The sequence below is a fragment of the Helianthus annuus genome, chromosome 5, assembly GCF_002127325.2.
Source record: "Helianthus annuus cultivar XRQ/B chromosome 5, HanXRQr2.0-SUNRISE, whole genome shotgun sequence".
NCBI classification, from domain to species: domain Eukaryota; kingdom Viridiplantae; phylum Streptophyta; class Magnoliopsida; order Asterales; family Asteraceae; genus Helianthus; species Helianthus annuus.
In genome coordinates, this window is record NC_035437.2 from 94,466,123 (window position 1) to 94,484,800 (window position 18,678).

Here is an 18,678-nt window from a genome sequence, read left to right on the forward strand (position 1 = left end):
TCGTCTCGGTTGGGAAACCGATGGCAGAGTGGGGGACGAATGTAATCATGTTGAAATCGCCCTGGGACTCGCGCCCGAGAAGTACGTCGTATCGAGAGGTGTGGGGTAAAACCATGAAGTTTACCTCATCCGTTCGCGTGTGCCTACCGTTGGTAAGGCGCACGGGAAAGTGATTTGGCCCAGGGGGAATATGGTTTCCCCCGCGAACCCGGCCAAAGGGTAATCCACCGGCTACAACCGATCTTTGTCTTCTTAATCGAACTGGTTGAAGCATTGCTCATATATAATGTCAGAGGTACTGCCCGGGTCGATGAACAACCGCTCCGTGCAGTAATGAGCTAGGTAGCCGGTGATTACGACGGTGCGCCTGTCGCGCGGTCTGCCTCGGACATTGGGGAAAACGACTTGTTCGTCTTTCCACTCATTGTCCGGTCTTATTGCTGCCTTGCGCGACTTTCCACGGCCTCCATTGATCATGTGGGTTGTGGCCACATTCATGGTCTTTTTTCCTGTGGAGGTGCCCTCGTCGTGGGGGGTGATGCGCTTGGTTTGCTTTTGCGCGACTGTCAACAAGTGTTGCAGCTTCCCTTCTTTCAGGGCTCGCTCAATCTCCAATCGGAGACTGATGCAGTTGTTGGTTGTGTGGCCCAAGTCCTTGTGATACTCATAGTAAAGAGTGAGATCTTGGTTCTTTTTGGACTTCATCGGTTGGGCCGGTCGCAAGAATTGTGCGTCCGGATCTCGGTCCAATTACGGTCCCGGGATTCCTTCTTGGATGCCCGGTTGTCGCGTTGGGCATTTATCGTTGCCCTTACGTCGGGCTGGTGACTGCGTGGGACGTACGGTTTGGAATCGTTGCCGCGATTCCACGTGTACCGGTTGCGCTTGTTGTTGCGCTTGGTGTCTTGGCGGGAGGATTGACCTTCCGCCTGGGGCTGTGCCTTGGCAGTGTGCGGTTTGAGAGACCGCTGAGTTTGGGTGTACCTCTTGACTGCAGCCATAACGTCGTCTCAGTTTTCTAGCAAGCCCTCCTTGCCTGAGATAGTCATGACCATTTCATCGTCCTTGACGACTCAGATGAAATGGTTGCGTGCCATTTGATCTGCTATCCCGCCGATCTCGAGGCACTTTTTATTGTAGCGGATGACAAACGACTCCAGGCTTTCATTGTCTCCGTGCCAGATGTTCATGAGGTCCATGGAATCGTGCTTGTGACATCGCTGCTGGCTGAAATGTGCAAGAAACTTTGCTTGCAGCTGTTCAAATGAAGCCAGTGATCCAACTGGCAAAGAATCGAACCAAGCCCTCGCCAAACCTGTGAGGGTCTGGGGGGAAAAATGGCACCATATGGCCTCGTCCCACTTGCCCATGCACCCAGCGCTGGTAAAAATGTTCATGTGGTCATCTGGATCGGACGAACCGTTGTATTTCCCAATCGTAAGTGGGAGTTTTGTTGTTGTGACTTCAGCGTGGGCGATCTCCGGTATGAATTTGGAGTTTTCGGCCGGGACCTTGGCCTGTAGGGGTGGGTTTGGTTGCGCTTTGCAGCGCGAAGGTATGTAGTGTGGGGTTCAGTGGGAGGAACGTAATTATGTCCTCCTGGTCGGCTGTTTGCCGAATGGGATTCCCCGCAATATGTGTGGCCGTCTGGGTCGGTGCGATCATACCCCTCCTTGTGGGGTTGTGGCCCCAGATGACTATGGATGCCAGAGCCGCGGTGGGCTGTTGACTGCCGCCTATTTTCGCCATGAGGGCCTAGGCGGCTATGTATTGGGCCCCTACGGCGGGACCCACATGTGGAATCGTCCTCGTCGAGCGTGCAGACGCTACAGTAGGAGGACCCGCGGTCTTCGTGCCTACTTCGAGAGGCTGGGTGTGGGGGGCCCTGCCCTTGTATTGCAAGATACGAGCCGCAGGGGTGTTTGGTGCGGTGGGGGGGGGGATTTGCGCTTCTACGCAAGCTCTATTGTAGGCTGTGGCCAGCATAGTTTGTTGTTGGTAATACCAGGCATGGAGGTCCATGCCTGGAGGTATCATAGAAGCATACTGTGAAAAATCTGGTACGAATGTGGGGGGAGCGCCTCCTTGTGTGGATGTGCCAATGTGGCCAACGTGTTGGGCTGGGGAGCAGTCCCCGCAGGCCCTGGGTTTGTGGGGTTTAGGCTCTCCCCAGTAGCATTGTTTTGACGATCAGACATGATCTCAAGAAAGAAAGAGATGTGAAAAAAAGTGCTAAGAGTAGCGGTGGGCGCCAATGATGAAACAGTGGCTAACCAAGGGAGGTTAATTCACTGGTCGCGTCAAGTAGGGTTAATCCCTTCTTTCCGAGGATCGGTGGCTAGATCGTTCGCTGGTCAATCTCCTGCATAAGGAAACAAATCGTGACTCGTAACAAGGAGGATGGGGTGGGGGTGCTCCTTGTTACCACTCTCCGGCATGAGAATCAGTAATTTGCTTGTGAAGCAAAGTGTGTGATAGTAGTAGTAGCGAGAGAGTTGAGAAGAGATACCTCAAACCTGGTTTGGGATGGGTATTTATAGCCGAGGAGTGAAGGAGGGTAATTGAGTGGCTAGACTGACAACGCACATCCCCTTGCAGGTGTGTCAGGCTTGTCGGTTACGGTGGTGATGCCACGTCCTACCGTGGTGTCAGTCTATTGTTTACGTGTGGGCTGACAGGCGACTGTCATTGGTGCCACTTGCTCTGTGGTGTTAGTCCCACTTGCCTTGTGGGCAGGATGCGGTGTCGCGCCGCATCACTGCTCGCGGTAACTGCTGTTGTTTTCGCGTTCTTGCTCTGGCCAAGACATATGCGGGATGCGGTGCCAGGCTGCATCGTCACTATGGTGATTGTTGCTGTTGTCCAGATCCCTTGTCGTGACGAAAATGTTCATAGGATGCGGTGCCAAGCCGCATCGCTACGTGCAACACCCATTTTCATACACAAGGTAAGTCTTTTTCTTATCACTTGACAGATTGGATTCGACCACTGTGTTCGCGCGTGCTCGTACGGACACAGATAAGTTCTTGTTGGTTGGGGTTTTTGATAAGGGTAATGGTCACTCGCAGCCATGTTGGTGCGAGATCTGGGACCATACCCCTTCATCTGGATAGAGAGACACATCTGGTTCTTTTTTATGTACAAAGGCAGAATATGAAGAAGATCCTTGGAGGGAGAAAGAGCAACATGGTGAAGAGATGCTGCAAGATTCAATAAACTATTCCCCAAATCCATGGCTACTGTATTTGTGTGTGTGAGAGAGAAATCGAAGAAGACGTAAAAAGATAAAAAAAAAAGGAAGAGGAGTAGGTAGCCGTGGAGAGCGATAAGTTCAATCGGTAAAAGCAGGTCCGGTATCCAGCCAATTTTAATGGTTTTAGTGATCGGTTTCAAACTAAAAAGGTTACAAGTTGTTGCAAGTCTCAGTTCCAACCAGTTCGGTAAAGGGTTGCGGCGAGTTGATGGTTTTCGGTTTCACTCAACTATGGTGTTTAGTTTCGCCGCCATAGCTCCGTTGTGGTTCAGCCGCGTCGCCGCCCAATGCGGCAGTCGACAACCCCATTCTCTACAACCTGTCTCTCTCTCTCCCTCGCATTTTTTTCTTTCAAGACAGTGTTCGTTTCACTCAACTCCTGTGCTTCTTATTTTGTACCGGAATTTAAATAAAAGAGAAGATTTAAATGCGGGGCGACAACCACTAATCCAGCGCCAATCCTAGACCAGTAACGGGTTTCCGACAGCCAAATCTAGTGATGGTGATGGAGGACAGATGCAGTGTCCCGTTTCCGGCGACCTAAGGCTAAGAGAGGGCTCAAATAACTTGTACCTTATGGTTGGCTATCTGTATGGTGATAACGACCGGCAGATGTAGGTTATAAACCTATTGTATAGTATAACATAATGTTTATGACCTTTTGTTGTATCATATTTTATAATCTTTAAAAAAAAGGTCAAATTGAAGAGGGTGTAGTTTTGGCCACGCCACTTTATTCTAGAAACTTCTATTCCTACAGTACGATATGTAAAACTTAAACATGCCACCTCATAACAAACAGTCCACAACCACCACCACCGCCACCATCATCACGACCATCATCATCATTATGAGTTGGTTAAGCTGGCTAGGGTTACCTACACGCACCTCCACGGACCACTCACCCCTCGCTCAATCTCCCGACGCCGACCTTCCGGCTTCCGGCCAACAATTCGCCCAATTCGGCGCCGGTTGTTTCTGGGGCGTAGAGTTAGCCTTCCAGAGGGTTCCGGGTGTTACGAAGACTGAAGTCGGTTATTCGCAGGGGTTTATGCATAATCCTAAATACAGCGATGTTTGTTCGGGTACTACTAAGCACTCGGAGGTTGTTCGTGTCCAGTATGACCCCAAGGACTGTAGTTTTCAGAGTTTGCTTGATTGTTTCTGGGAGAGGCATGATCCTACCACACTTAATCGTCAGGTTAGTACTTCTTGTTTTCAGCTTTTTTGATTTGTTGATTGAAATTGAGACTGAATTGTTGATGAATTTTAGGGGTTTGTAGTTTTTGTGATCCTCACTGTTGTATTCTGTTAGATCGTTCATAGTTAGTTTTTTTTTTTGGAACGGCCAACAGAATCAATCCCGAGCACTCTCGGGGCACCCACCGGACCAAACGGAGTACTCCGAGAGTAACCCGAGTCCACCACCAATTCCGGGGAAAACCCGGTAACCCACCCGCCCGCAGGCACGACGGTGAAATTACCGGTAAAACTCGTTTGGCTCAAGGATCGAACCCAGGTTTCCCTAGGCCCACCAATGCCTCACTCTGCACCAAGTGGGAGTTGAACTTGCATCTCTCAAGAGAAATGCAAGCCTTCCACCACTTGATCTAGAGATCATTGGCTCGTTCATAGTTAGTTGATGTAATCTGCTCATCTTAATTTGAATTACTATTATAATTGGAGATTGTATTTATCAACATATTTTGTGCTATTTGTCACATTAACGGTAGGTAAATTAGAATAGAAAGTATCTGTTCACATACCATTTCTACAATTTTTGCCAGAATGAACAAATTTAAACCAGATCTATAGTACAAGTTGTAGATATGTATGTACTTGTATATAATGCACTTCTGGAATTAATGAATAGGTTTGTAAACAACACTAGCTCGGTCTGTTTAACTTTGACTGAACACCCGAGTACACGAACATATAGATGATCAAATTTTCTTGTATGTGTTCGTTCGTTAAGAATACGAACGTATTTGTGTTCATTCGTGAATGTTCTAAACGAACTTTAATGAATGACTGAATGTAAAGGAAGAAAAGGAACGTGTTTTATTGCTAGTTAGGCGAATACACAAGCCCTTGTTCTAAAATCTGATTGGTCTAATGTATGATGGGTCAAATCATGCATCAATATAACCAATAAGCTATGCAGTTAATGCGGTAAAATATCGGATATCGGTCAAGGACCGATATGTGAGATATAGGTTATCTCGGTGAGATATCGGTGGGATATCGGTAGTTATAATATAATGCAGAATTTTTATATATAGCAATTCAACGCTAATAATTCAGTGATATATCAGGGATATATCGGTCAAATACTGGTGATATATCGATTATATCGGTCAAATATCAGTGATATATCGGTTATGTCGGTCAATATCGCCGATAATATCGGTACCGATATTTGACACCGATATTTTACTAGGGGACCGATATATCCAATATATCACCGATATAACACTGAGATTAACTGCATAGCCAATAAGTAATAAATGAATATGTAAATGAAGCAATGTAAATGAACAAACACAAACGAACCAAGCATGTATTCATGTTTGTTTGTTTGATTAAACGAACAAAATTTTGTCCAAGTATAAATAAACAAACATAAACTAATTTCCCGTCAAAATGTTGGTCTGTGCATCATCACATGCCTGTATCCTAGTACGAATCATGGTAATTTTTCATAAGCAGATAAAGATAGAGTCCCCTTTAGGAAGCTCTATTTCTAAGCTTCTTTGAACTATTTTAAGATTGTCCTTGCGCATAAGATTAGTACGTGTGAACAAACAATAAATTATATGCAAACGTACTAAATGAACCTTTTTCTTGGTAAGATGGTGCTCTAAAATCTTGGTTGTTAATACTGATAGGGGAATGATGTTGGGACACAATATAGATCCGGGATATACTTCTACACACCCGAGCAAGAGAAAGCAGCATTGGAGTCAAAGGAGAAACACAGCAAGAAACTGAACCAGAAAATCGTGACAGAGATCCTGCCAGCGAAGAAGTTCTACAGGGCAGAAGAGTACCATCAGCAGTATCTTGCAAAGGGAGGTCGATCTGGGTTTAGGCAATCTACTGAGAAAGGTTGCAATGACCCTATCCGTTGCTATGGCTAGTATGTGCGTACGCGTTAAGATACTATATATTCTTCACTGCTGTGATTGCTGATGAGAAGATTGACGTTGATCGATCAGTTTGAGATGTTCTTTATTTCGTAACTGAATAACATTCAATATTGTACGGATATTGTTCGTGTGTATTGTGTTATATTATAGGTATACATATCTTTTGATTTACAGTACTAGATATGGAGGTTAAATGAATAGGGTTATGATCTTTCAAATGGCATCTGTTTGAACCATAGAAGATGGGTAACTTTTTCCAATGGCGTAAACACCCAAAAATTTCTATACGGAAACTACATACTCTCCACTACTGGGCGAAACTAATGGAATTTCCGACACCTATCAATTGTTAGTTTTAAGCAAACTAATGGAATTTCTGACACCTATAAGTATGGGTAATGCGCTCTCTGAAACCCAATAAGTATGGGATCGGGCATGTGACACAATTGACATTCACGAGGAATAGAAATCACCAATACACATTCTAAATGTGCCTCAGTGCCATCCCTCTTTAAACGCCATATTTTGTCCCGTTAAAAACATTATAACCTTATTATAAGAGAATATAGGCACTTGTCTTGACAAAAACTCTCCCCTATGAGCACCTCCAACATAGGTACTTTTTAGCATATGAAACTCAAATGGCATCTAGGTGGATGAAATATAGAGGGGTGAGGGAGATGTGTAGCTGAAATTACAAACATGAACATACATGTGATGTCAGGGGAGGGGAGGGGAGGGGAGAAGGAGATTTCTCACCGTTGCTAGTTTTAAAGTTTTGTTCATATGTATGAATGCATGAGCGTGTAGGAGTGGGACCAAGGGTGAAGGCGGATGGGTAGAGTACTTGGGTTAATTAATAAAATAACAAAATCCCTTTAAAACTGTGTATACATAATGGCATTAACTAATTTATGTAGTTTTTCTCTTTAAAAACTATTTAATTTTTAATTCATTTTCAATTAATGGAAATGGTTTTAATTCATTTTCAATTAATTAAAATTGTTTTTAATTCATTTTCAATTAATGGAAATTAAGTTTTCCAGCCCCTAGTATGATTTATACTAGAGATAGGCATAATCGGGTATTTTTAATACCCGTACCCGGGTACTGATAACAGTGAGTGAAACCGGGTACAATGAAGAACCGGGTCCGGGTTGAACCCGGATAGAAGTCAAAAAAAAAATGTAACCGATGTAACTGGTTACGGGCATTGTCGAACCGAGTTCGGGTATTGGTTGGAACCAGGTAGGTCGGGTACTGTCAGGAACCGGTTTTGTCGGGTATTTGAAATCAAAAGGCTGCAGAACACTGTTTGAAACCGGTTCCAACGGCTATAAGACTGTTGGAAACCGGTTTAATATTAAAAAAATCGTTTTTTTTTCCTATAAAACCCCCAATTTTTACCCTTCACTCCCATTATTACCCAAGTTCTTCATTACCTTCAATTACTACTCCAAAAATTCATCAAGCGAAGAGAGAATGACATGCAACGACGAAGTTGTGATGGTTTTGGAAACCAAACGAAACCCGACTATTTGGAAGCACTTCGACTTGTGTTTGATGACCGACAACCATGAGATGGCTAGGTGCAAGGGTTGTGGAAAGTTTATGAAAGCGGCCGCCAACTCGACTCTAAAGAAACACACCGAAATCCATTGCCCCATGACCAAGGCGAAAAACGAAAAGGGTGAAGGATCCGGTTCTTCAAATGTTTAGGTTGTTGTGTAATGTTTAGTTAAGTTAGGTTTGTTATGTTTAGTTAAGTTAGGTTTGTTAAGTTATGATGTAATCGGTTCTTTTGAAATAAATAAACGGTGTGTTTTAGAGTTCTTTGAAGCCATTGTAGAAAAGAATTTCAAGAAGTAGAAGAAAATGATATAAAAAGAATAAGAGGATTGGTGAGTTAAACAAACGAAATTTGAAAATAATTTATAGGAATCGGTTCTAACGGCTAGTAACCGGGTACAACGGCTAGTAAGCGGTTCCAACGGATAGAAACCGATTCCAACGGATAGAAACCGGTTCCAACGGTAATATTTGGCATTTAATGCGTTTTGCAACCCCCAAAATCGATCCTAACGGCTAGTAACCGGTTCTAACGGTAACATATTACCGGGTACAGTGGAACCGGGTACTGGGAGGAACCGGGTACGGGTTAGGAACCGGGTACTACCCGTTTATTATGAGAAAAAATGGAACCGGGTAAGAACCTTCGGGTTTTTTGAACCTGGACCTGGTTCTCCTATGTATCGGGTTGGACCTGGAACCGGTTCCGGGCCGGTTCTACGGGTTCAGGTTTGGAACCGGGTATTATACCCATCTCTAATTTATACACACATATCACATATTGGTCTGAAAAGGAATTTTATTATTACTTTAAAATATTACTAAATTAAGATTTATTAGTTATAATTAATCGGACCGATTATGTAGCTAGTCTGATGATGAGAACAATAATTATAATTAAACCGACTACCAAAATAAGAGGATTTGGTGATGGTGGAGGATGAAAGTTGATGTGGAGATGCATGGTGGTGGAAAACATTATGTAGTTACGGCTAGGGCTGTTCACAAGTCGATTCGAGCCGAGCCAGGCCAAGATTGGGCTTGGCTCGGCCTGGATTTAAAGCCAAGCTAAAATTCTTAGCTCAAGCTCGTCTTGGTTTTTAAATGAGCCGACTCGGCTTGGTTAGGATTAAATTTAAAAGTAAATATTAATACATTGCTTCAAAATTCAATAGTTTAAGATACGATTTAATAATTCAAAAACACATATCAAAATAAGTTCAACCTACTATATTACAAGCCAAATTCAAGATCAACCATGTACAAAATAAGTTTCAAATATCAACGAAATACAATATAAGTTTATTAGCATCCAAAGCAACTTCCAAACATGTCATAGATATCTAAGTGCACTTCTAAATACTTGCAAATAATAACCAATTTTCTATAATATGTATATTAAAATAAAGTATATTAAAAATAAAATAATCCGAGCTAAGCCGAATCGAGCTAACAAACGAGCCAAACCGAACCAATTTAGCTCGTTACGAACCAAGCCGAGCCGGCTCGGCTCATTTTCAAATCGAGCCAATACCAAGCGAGCTTTTTTCAAGCTAAATTCGAGGCACGAGCTTTTTAGACAACCCTAGTTGTGGCATAAAGTGAAGAGCGGGGAATCCAACGAGTAAAAGAAGCGTGGATTTGATATTGAGTGAAAATTTTGAATTTCCTTTTAACAAAAAAACAAAAGTTATTAATATTGAGTGAAAATTTTGATTTTCCTTTTAACAAAAAAACAAAAGACTATTAATATTGAGTGAAAATTTTGATTTTCCCTTTAACAAAAAAACTAAAGACTATTTAATGTATACGTTAGCTATTTAAAAAACCCAAACCCAAAACTTTTTAGAGTTTAAAAATTTACCTATTATTAAATTAAAATAATAAATAAAGCATTTTGAATTGTGCATAAATAAAGACAAAAGCCGCCTTTTTAAAACTCACCTGCAACCACAACAGTAGTCACCTCTCTCTGCCAATGATCTCTAGATCAAGTGGTGGAAGGCTTGCATTTCTCTTGAGAGATGCAGGTTCGACTCCCACTTGGTGCAGAGTGAGGCATTGGTGGGCAATGATAGGAGACCCAGGGAAACCTGGGTTGGATCCTTGAGCCAAACGGGTTTTACCGGTAATTTCACCGTCGTGCCTACGGGCGGGTGGGTTACCGGGTTTTCCCCGGAATTGGTGGTGGACTCGGGTTACTCTCGGAGTACTCCGTTTGTCCAGTGGGTGCCCCGAGAGTGCTCGGGATTGAGTTTGTTGGCCGTTCAAAAAAAAAAAAAAAGTAGTCACCTCTCTCTCTCTCTATCTCTCTCTCTCTCTCCCTGTAACCGTCGTCCATCGTCCTCACTCGGAACATCCACCACCGCCATTTTCAAGTAAGCTTTCAACTTCATTCCTTTTTTTCAATCCACTTCTCTAAATTTCATGCATAGATATCATTGTACACTAAATCTTCATTCATCTGCTGTTTAATCTTCATTTTTCGCTTTGTTCATGTACCGATCTCATTAATAACTTGATATCTTTGCTATAATTGTGGTTGCGCGTTGAATCGATTAGGAACATTGACGTATCGTCAATTTTAATATTCATGAATTTGTTGTTTAATCTGTTGCCTGTTACGAAGTCGTACACCATGCAGACGCTTAAACACGTAAATTGTGATTAGGTTTGCGTTCAGATCTGTCATTTGTTGCTTAGTTATTGCTTTTAAAAGTATTTAGGTGGAATTTATTGTGTATATCTTACTTTGATTCTAACTAATATAGTTGATTATTATAGTTTGTTGTTAGCATCAGTTAGAAACTGATGATCTTTGAAAATTAGGGTTTATTGATTAGATTTGCTCGAACAGGTGATGTATATTAGATTTCTTTCTGTTGTTTTAAATTTTAGATCTGAAATTCTTGTTTCGGTATTCCAGAATGTGCACATAATTCTGATTTTTTACCTATTTGACGCTTCAGATCTATAAAATGGAGTTACCTAGAAAACGAGCATCGGATGATTTTAATGATCGCGATCTTGAGGCAGGTAGAAGACAGAAACCAAAGGTGCTTGCAGTTCGTGATTTTCCTCCTGGCTGTGGAATTAATGAAGCTGACATAAAGCCTTTGAAGAAGTTACGAAATGTTCATTTACATCTTGAGGCAGTCAGAAAACAGAAACCAAAGGTGCTTGCGGTTCGTGATTTTCCTCCTGGCTGTGGAGTTAAAGAAGCTGACATAAAGCCTTTGAAGAAGTTAAGAAATGTTCATTTACATCTTGAGAATAATAGCTTGAAACCTAATGAATTTTTCGAAAAATCGAAAGTCACCAACACCGTTGTTACTGAGAGGAAGCCGCTGAAGCTTCTGGACAATGAAGACACAAATACTGGGAAGACAAATTTGCGCATGAAGGACAAGGCAGTGAGCATTGAGCATGCAGAATTCAGGAGAAACAAACCTTCATTTGGCTTAAAGCCTGCTGGGAAGGTTATGTTTTGGGACCCTACTTGTACAAATGAGGGTCATGACCAACAACCAAAAGTCACCACCACTACCGTATCAAGGGGAAAACCTTTGAAAAGTTCTGATAATGGTGATTCAAATGTAACGAAGTTGACTTCAAATGGCGAGGATAAAAGGTTTCAACCCAAAGAACGGAGCAGAAACAAATCGTCTTTTGGCTCAAAGGAAGGTGATGCCCAAAAATCAGACGTGAGTACAACTAGTGGAACGCGAAAGGAACACACAAAACGTGAGAAGATTAAAGAAGCAATGAGTGTTTTTGATGAGGTCTATGCAAAACTATTACAAGATAACAGACTGAAGTCAAAGGAAGAAAAGATTGCGAATTGGAGGGTTCCTGTGGAGGTTGCAAAAATAGCCAAACAAATGCTGAAGTGGATGGAACCTGAAAAGAGTTTAGGTCACATATGTGGAGTACAAATTGGCGATAAGTTCAAATTCAGGTCACAACTTAAGATGATCGGTCTTCACTGCCAACTTCAGTCTGGTATTGATTATACCAATATAGAAGGAAAGAATTTGGCTATAAGCGTAGTTGACGCTCATCGTTACTCGAATGAAAGCGGATCTAGTGATATGCTGATATATAGTGGTCATGGTGGGCTTGGATTCTTGGGGTGTAAATTGCCACCAGAAGATCAAAAACTCGTACGAGGTAATCTGGCTTTGAAGAATAGTATGGATGAGAGAACCCCGGTTCGAGTGATTAGGAAAGTTGAAGGGTTTCAGAAGAATGAGCTGTTTGTGTACGATGGCTTGTATGTTGTGAATCATTATACGCAAAACAGAAATGAAGAAGGCAAGATTGCGTTCCAATTTCATTTAAGTAGAGTACCAGGGCAGCCTCTACTTCACAAAATGCTAAATGCTAGCTGTTGATAGACCTTTCAAATGCTTGCAATTGGATTTGATATTGGATCAGACAACCATATGCCGTTTAGTGTTTGTAATTTTCTTATTTCAATGAACTTCAGCTTGTATGCTTATTTCTCTTGTTGTAGCTAGTTATCCAGCACCCATTTTAAAAATAAACAAACCCATATTTCTTCTGTATACAAAGTTTGTTTTCAACCTCATGAAAAATAAGTTATGAATTTACCTTATAATCCATTTATAACCACTTAAGTATATGTAAGTTATGAGTTTACCATGACATCTGAAACAATAATGAAATTCTATATTAAGCTTCAACCTTAGTTCAACTATTGTCCACCGTGTACACATTGTCCAATTCCTAGTGCTGTTTACTCTCTTACTTCTTTGTACACAACAAGGTGAAGCCATGCAGATTCAGTCGAACGGAGAATCAATGAAAGTTAGGACGGAAGGAGGAGGGTCCATACAAAATTGCCCAAGAGGATCTTACAAGCTTAGAGGGCTCGACGAGAATGCCACAACACCATAAATTGGATTTGAAATGCCATCTCTGCACCTTCCAAATGCTTGCATTGTTGAAATAAAATTAGATCGGGCAACTCTTAAACACAATGAACAACAGAACATTTGTAAGAAACTCCCGCGTTAATCTCCAACATGCATTGGGATTTGAAATTGGATCAAACAACCCTATGTTTTTTAGTATAATTAATTTTTGCTCATTTCAAATCCTGATTCATTCAACACTTACATGTCTCAACACCCGTCAAACACACGAGCACACACTTCATTTTTTTCAATTTTGAAAAAGAAAAGCACGCACATATGGTAAAACAATCAATGTTAGAAATAACATAAATGAATCATCTTTTTTGGAATGTTTGAACCAAAAAAGGGGCATTGTAGAGATATAAAAATCAACACTACTTATTCTTTGTGATCTGACACAAATCTTCTTCGAGTATAGTTTGTATACAGTTATGAGCGAAGCAAGATCGTTCAAGCCTCCCATCCTCTTAAGACGGTAGAACGCGCAACTCGACTGACCCCCAATGTGAAGGCGCCCATCCGAAGGTTGCACTCATGGGTTCGGCACATGGTCTTTATGCTATGAAAAGCTTTTGTCATGTATTTCTTCAACTCTTGGTTCACCTTCTCCTCGTTCCACATAAACGCTTGCATGTTCTGTAAATTCAAACACAAAAAATGAGAATTTGTATCCATATAGATACGTGAAGAGACAAAAATGTTACTGTTTCTAATCAGATTAATACCTGCACCCACTCAAAGTAGCTAACGGTCACTCCTCCAGCATTGGCATATATATCAGGAAGAATTATAACTCCTTTCTTTGACAGAATCTACAATAGCAGTGAAACGTAAATATAAGAAATGATTAGTAATAATACATTTCTTTATATAGACGGATTTAACGAAAACGATACCTCGTCTGCTTCAGGATCAGTAGGGTGATTTGCTGCTTCTATGATGAACTTGGCTTTAACATCGCCTGCATTTTCTCTGCAGTCGATAATTTAAAGAAAAACAACATTTAATCGGAATTACAATTAGAATAATGAAAATCTCAAACGTTAGAATCTCTGAAGAATTCAACATAATAATAATAATTCATATCAAATTTATTATCTGAAGTCACTGATTTGACCTAAAAAGTCAACTTATCTACCTACAGAAAAACGGGAATGAATCTGTTGGATAACTAACCAAATATAGAACTTCCACACGGGTAGACACGAACACGACCAAACCAAAATAGATTTATTAACATTTTTTGCATATTAACACTTTAAAATTATAAATTTACATAATATTATTACTTTAAATCAGATAACTTTATTATATACCAATTTGTTTAAAAAAATAAATAAATGAAGTTATTGCATAAGCACATTTAAAAAAAAAATGGGCTAAACGGCGCGAACCCGTCGAGTTGACACGAACATGACTTGTTTAACTAAATATTTCTGCTGGTTCGACCCGATACTAACTTGAACCCATTTAGACTAAACCCGAACCTGCAAATTTCGTGTTAGGTTCATATTGTGTAAGAAATCATAGCCTTAAGCCAGCTTTCAAGAGATTCAACACAACCGGAAAATCAGATATTGAAGAAATCATATCAAATTTGAGTTCTGAAGTCACTCTTTTGACCACAAAAGTCAGCGAATCCACTTCAGTAACAGTAAATCTCTTTTTCTAAGCACACCATCTAAAATATTTACGACTATATACAACCGGAATAAAGTTAAGAAACAAAACAGACACTGAATGATATATTTCATAGAAAACTAACACAATACCTGTTAAGAACTCCACCCAAGGCACATGGTATAAGTACATCACATTCATGAACAAGCAATTCATCTGCATCCATTATATCTCCACCGTCAAAACTACTTAAGCTCCCAGTTTTCTCTTTATGCTCAAGCAACGCAGGTATATCAATACCATTCGGGTTCTTTACAGCTCCAGTAACATCACTCACTGCAACTATCTTACCACCCCTTTCATGAATCAGCCTAGCTACCCAAGATCCCACATTGCCAAACCCCTAAAAAGTCAACTCTGGTCAATACAAAAATATTGAAATATAAGGCCAGTTCTGGACTTAAAACTTTTTTCACAATCAACCGTGCCTGAATAGCAAAAGTCAAACCATTGATTGACTTCCCATGTTCGCCAAGTAACGCTTCAGTGGCATAAACGACACCACGACCCGTTGCAGCCTCTCGTCCCAGCGATCCTCCAAGATCCTGGTAATCAAGGAGATGCTATAATAACCCAAATAAACCAATATAGTAATAATATGATGTATATTGATACCATAAATACTTACTAGTGGCTTTCCGGTAACAATAGCCGGCGAGTAACCATGGAATTTCGAGTACTCGTCCAAAATCCAAGCCATGGTCTGTCAATATAAGTTAGTAACATACTTTATTGGCTTATAAAGGAAATAAGGCTTGTGTGTAGTGCACAGAATTCATACCATATATCTTAATGGTCATAAATCATACCTGGCCATTGGTACCCATATCTGGTGCGGGAATGTCGGTGTTTACTCCAATAAGATCATGAATCTTTTGTGTGAAGACACGGGTAAGTCGTTCAAGCTCACTCGTAGATAACTCCTTTGGTGAGCATCCGATTCCACCTTTGGCTCCACCGTAAGGAACATTGACCACCGCAGTCTTCCAGGTCATTAGTTGAGCCAATGCATTTACCTCTCCGTGTTCAACCTTGTTAAAATCAATATACCAGACGTATCAAGCAACTTTCAAGAAGTTTTGTCGATGCAAAATTAGAATTTTCCAATTAATTATGACAAGAAATCCAGTCCGATGTTATTAACTACTGCAGACTTATATAAAAGTTATGAGTCAATATCATCATGCTTTCAAACAAGTTGAAAATAAACAAAAATACTAAAATAGATGGTTAGACCATTGACAAAAGGATACAATTCATACTTTCTCATTTCAAATAATAAAGTTGGATCAATGGATACAATCCTGATCAACCAAGAACTAAAATTCATAAACAGAATTTCTAGCCAAAAATCAATTAATCAACAACATTAAAAAAATCAACCAATCAACAAATCTCATTTCACAAACACAAATTCTCACCACAACCAATCAAAAAACACTAAATCTCTCATCATTTACACTACCAATCCAAAATGTTAAACCTCTAAACCCTAAATCACCAATCAAAACACCACATACACACTGCAGCACATAACAATAAATCAAAACATTAACAAAATCACCTCCGGATGATAACGAATTCCTCCTTTCATTGGACCACGAGAATTATCATGTTGAACTCTAAATCCAACAAACGACGTCAACGTTCCGTCATCCTTTGGTATCGTACACTCCACCTGATCACAAATCAATCAAAACTTATCAAACATCAAGACTAGTTACAATCAACAATCCAGACGATCAACTACAGCCAAAACAAACCATACACACGCACCTTGATCTCTCTGTAGGGAATCAACAAACTCGTTTCAACCTTTGAATCTAAACTGAGGAGACGTGCAGCATGACGGAAGTTCCGGTTTGTTGCAGCGAGAGCATTCATCGTGAATGGTGATTGTGTGTGAAAAGGGAGATTGTTGTTTGGGTGCAGAATGTTTGGAGTAATGCGGTTATTGATGAAGATTTTCAGGAGAGAATGAAGAAGAGACGGAGAAGTTGGAAATATGGGTGGGTTTTCACGCATATATATGCGTGTGAATCTGAGTTGTCTCTAACTTCCCATGACTTGCTTAAAAAGAGATTTTTTGTATTTTATATAATATATGGTTTTTTTTTTCGTTTTCGGTATCCGCATATAATGTATATATGTGTGAGTTCTCAAGAGGCAAAAATGAAAGTGCACTAATTTTAACATTGTTTTACTAATTTCGTGAAAATAACGTTAAAAAATGGGGAACGGTTAATCATCCATCATGTGATGGCGTTGATAGCCAAAAGACAAGAGGGTACATGCAGTAATGGGCCTTTGCTGAGTGTTATGTGTCTTATGTCCAAGGCTTGATGCAAAACTACTATCGAGCTAGGGGGTCTCACTGGAAGAGTCTCTCTATTCCTACGGAGATAGAGGTAAGGCTGTCTACATCTTACCCTACTCAAACCCTCTCATGATGATGATGATATTATATATGGTTTTGCGTAAATTTAAAGTGGAGGTGTTCGAGTTTAGTTTCAACTTTGAAGAAAAAAATGTTTTATGTCAGAGATAATTCGGGTGGTGGGTTTTTTTAGATTGATGATTGTCAGGTCATCAGGATTGTTTGCATTTATAGGCATGAGTGACCTTTTGCCATTAGGGTTTATTTGAATGATTGGACTTTTATTGGTTGTTCGAAAAAAATATATTATATGATTTTATTTTAATTTTTTATTTGGAATTGGTATGACATGACTAGATTCGTAGCTGGTGAGATAACGAAGAGAGACTTTTATTTTATGTGATTATATTCTTTTTATGTTTGAGAAAATAAATATTGTTATGTTTATACTATGTTTGGGTGTTTCAAGATAAATTGACATCAAGTTTAATAATGCTAAACGTAACTATTTAATACATCATAAACACCATGTCATTATATTGTAAATTCGTAATATAAGAGAACTGATATGTAAAGAATAAAAATAAATTGTTCGAATTATATGAGTCATTTTTGTATTAACATGTGAATATATATGTCGTTTTTGGATTATGTGTCTAACATACTTTTTCAAGTTTGTGTTATGTTTCTGCTCCATGAATGATCGTGTTCATGTCATGTTTGACCCGCCAAGTTAACATTTGTGTATACTTTTTACTAGGTAATTAAAGAAAAAAAATTTAAAACAAAAGTTAAAATCTATTTTTTCAATTTTTAAAAATAGATTGTTTTGTATAAGAAAGGTAACATTATTTTTATAAAAAGTAAATGTGTGTTTTAGTTAAAAAAAAAGAATGTTATTTTTGTAAAAAGAAAATGTTTCTGATAAATTTGTATAACTTTTTTCATAAAATGAAAAATAACATGCCATGTTTTACGATGGTAAAAAAGTAAAGATTCTTATAAAAATAAAATTATATAAAATTCTTTACAAAAACTAATGGTCTTTTATAAAAATAAAATTATATAAAATTCTACAAGAATGAAATGAAGTTCAAATGGTTGTCACATACAATTAAATCTTTGATATACTTTCTATAAATTTAAGAGAAAATTACTTTTTGAGTCCCTATATTTTAGATGTTTTAACTACTTAAGTTCAAAATTAAAATGTTTAATGCCCTGAGTTTCAATAGCCACTTTTCTTAACCATTTGAGTTCAATTTTTTAACTCCATCCAACAAGTTTGTTAGCTACAAGAGCAATTTAGTCATTTACACACAAGGTACAACTCTTATATGCACAAAAATATAATAAACAAGTCTTTAATGCATAAGATTTTAATATTATATATTAAACTAATTATACACACATTTCACACACTCACACTGCGCACACACACTCTCTCTCTCTCTAGACATCCTAGCACCACCGTTGAACTACCATCACCACCATGCACCAACCACACCACCACCACCACCATCACACCACCCCCACCCCCACCACCATCACCACCACCGTACCACCAACACCACCACCGCATCAACCACAACACCCTGTACCACTATCACCACCAGTGAGTTAACCACCGTTGTCACCATCAAAGCCACACCCTAACGCCGCCACTGAAACCCTAACCACCAGTGAGTTCCACTGTCGTCGCTATCAAAT

At 39.8% G+C, this 18,678-nt stretch overlaps 4 protein-coding genes across 4 annotated transcripts; 2 read left to right on the top strand and 2 right to left on the bottom strand.

Moving 5' to 3' along the window:
• Nucleotides 1-252: 252 nt before the first annotated feature.
• On the bottom strand, nt 253-705 carry LOC110943343. The gene has a single exon (XM_022185093.1). The coding sequence runs from the start codon at nt 703-705 to the stop codon at nt 253-255; it is 453 nt and encodes a 150-aa protein (XP_022040785.1).
• A 3,216-nt stretch (nt 706-3,921) lies between these two features.
• Nucleotides 3,922-6,581, top strand: LOC110940829 (peptide methionine sulfoxide reductase). The gene is made up of 2 exons (XM_022182403.2): nt 3,922-4,454; nt 6,142-6,581. The coding sequence occupies exons 1-2, from the start codon at nt 4,035-4,037 to the stop codon at nt 6,391-6,393; spliced, it is 672 nt and encodes a 223-aa protein (XP_022038095.1). The 5' UTR covers nt 3,922-4,034; the 3' UTR covers nt 6,394-6,581.
• Nucleotides 6,582-10,231: 3,650 nt separating this feature from the next.
• LOC110938949 (YDG domain-containing protein At5g47150) lies at nt 10,232-12,539 on the top strand. The gene is made up of 2 exons (XM_022180905.2): nt 10,232-10,349; nt 10,941-12,539. Exon 2 carries the CDS (start codon nt 10,950-10,952, stop codon nt 12,363-12,365), a length of 1,416 nt encoding a protein of 471 aa, XP_022036597.1. The 5' UTR covers nt 10,232-10,349; nt 10,941-10,949; the 3' UTR covers nt 12,366-12,539.
• Nucleotides 12,540-13,114: 575 nt separating this feature from the next.
• LOC110940830 (glutamate dehydrogenase 2) lies at nt 13,115-16,629 on the bottom strand. Its single transcript, XM_022182404.2, has 9 exons — nt 16,368-16,629; nt 16,156-16,269; nt 15,401-15,622; nt 15,220-15,294; nt 15,020-15,136; nt 14,684-14,934; nt 13,808-13,883; nt 13,637-13,723; nt 13,115-13,547 (listed from the first exon to the last, which is right to left on the bottom strand). Exons 1-9 carry the CDS (start codon nt 16,614-16,616, stop codon nt 13,362-13,364), a joined length of 1,377 nt encoding a protein of 458 aa, XP_022038096.1. The 5' UTR covers nt 16,617-16,629; the 3' UTR covers nt 13,115-13,361.
• Nucleotides 16,630-18,678: the final 2,049 nt, after the last annotated feature.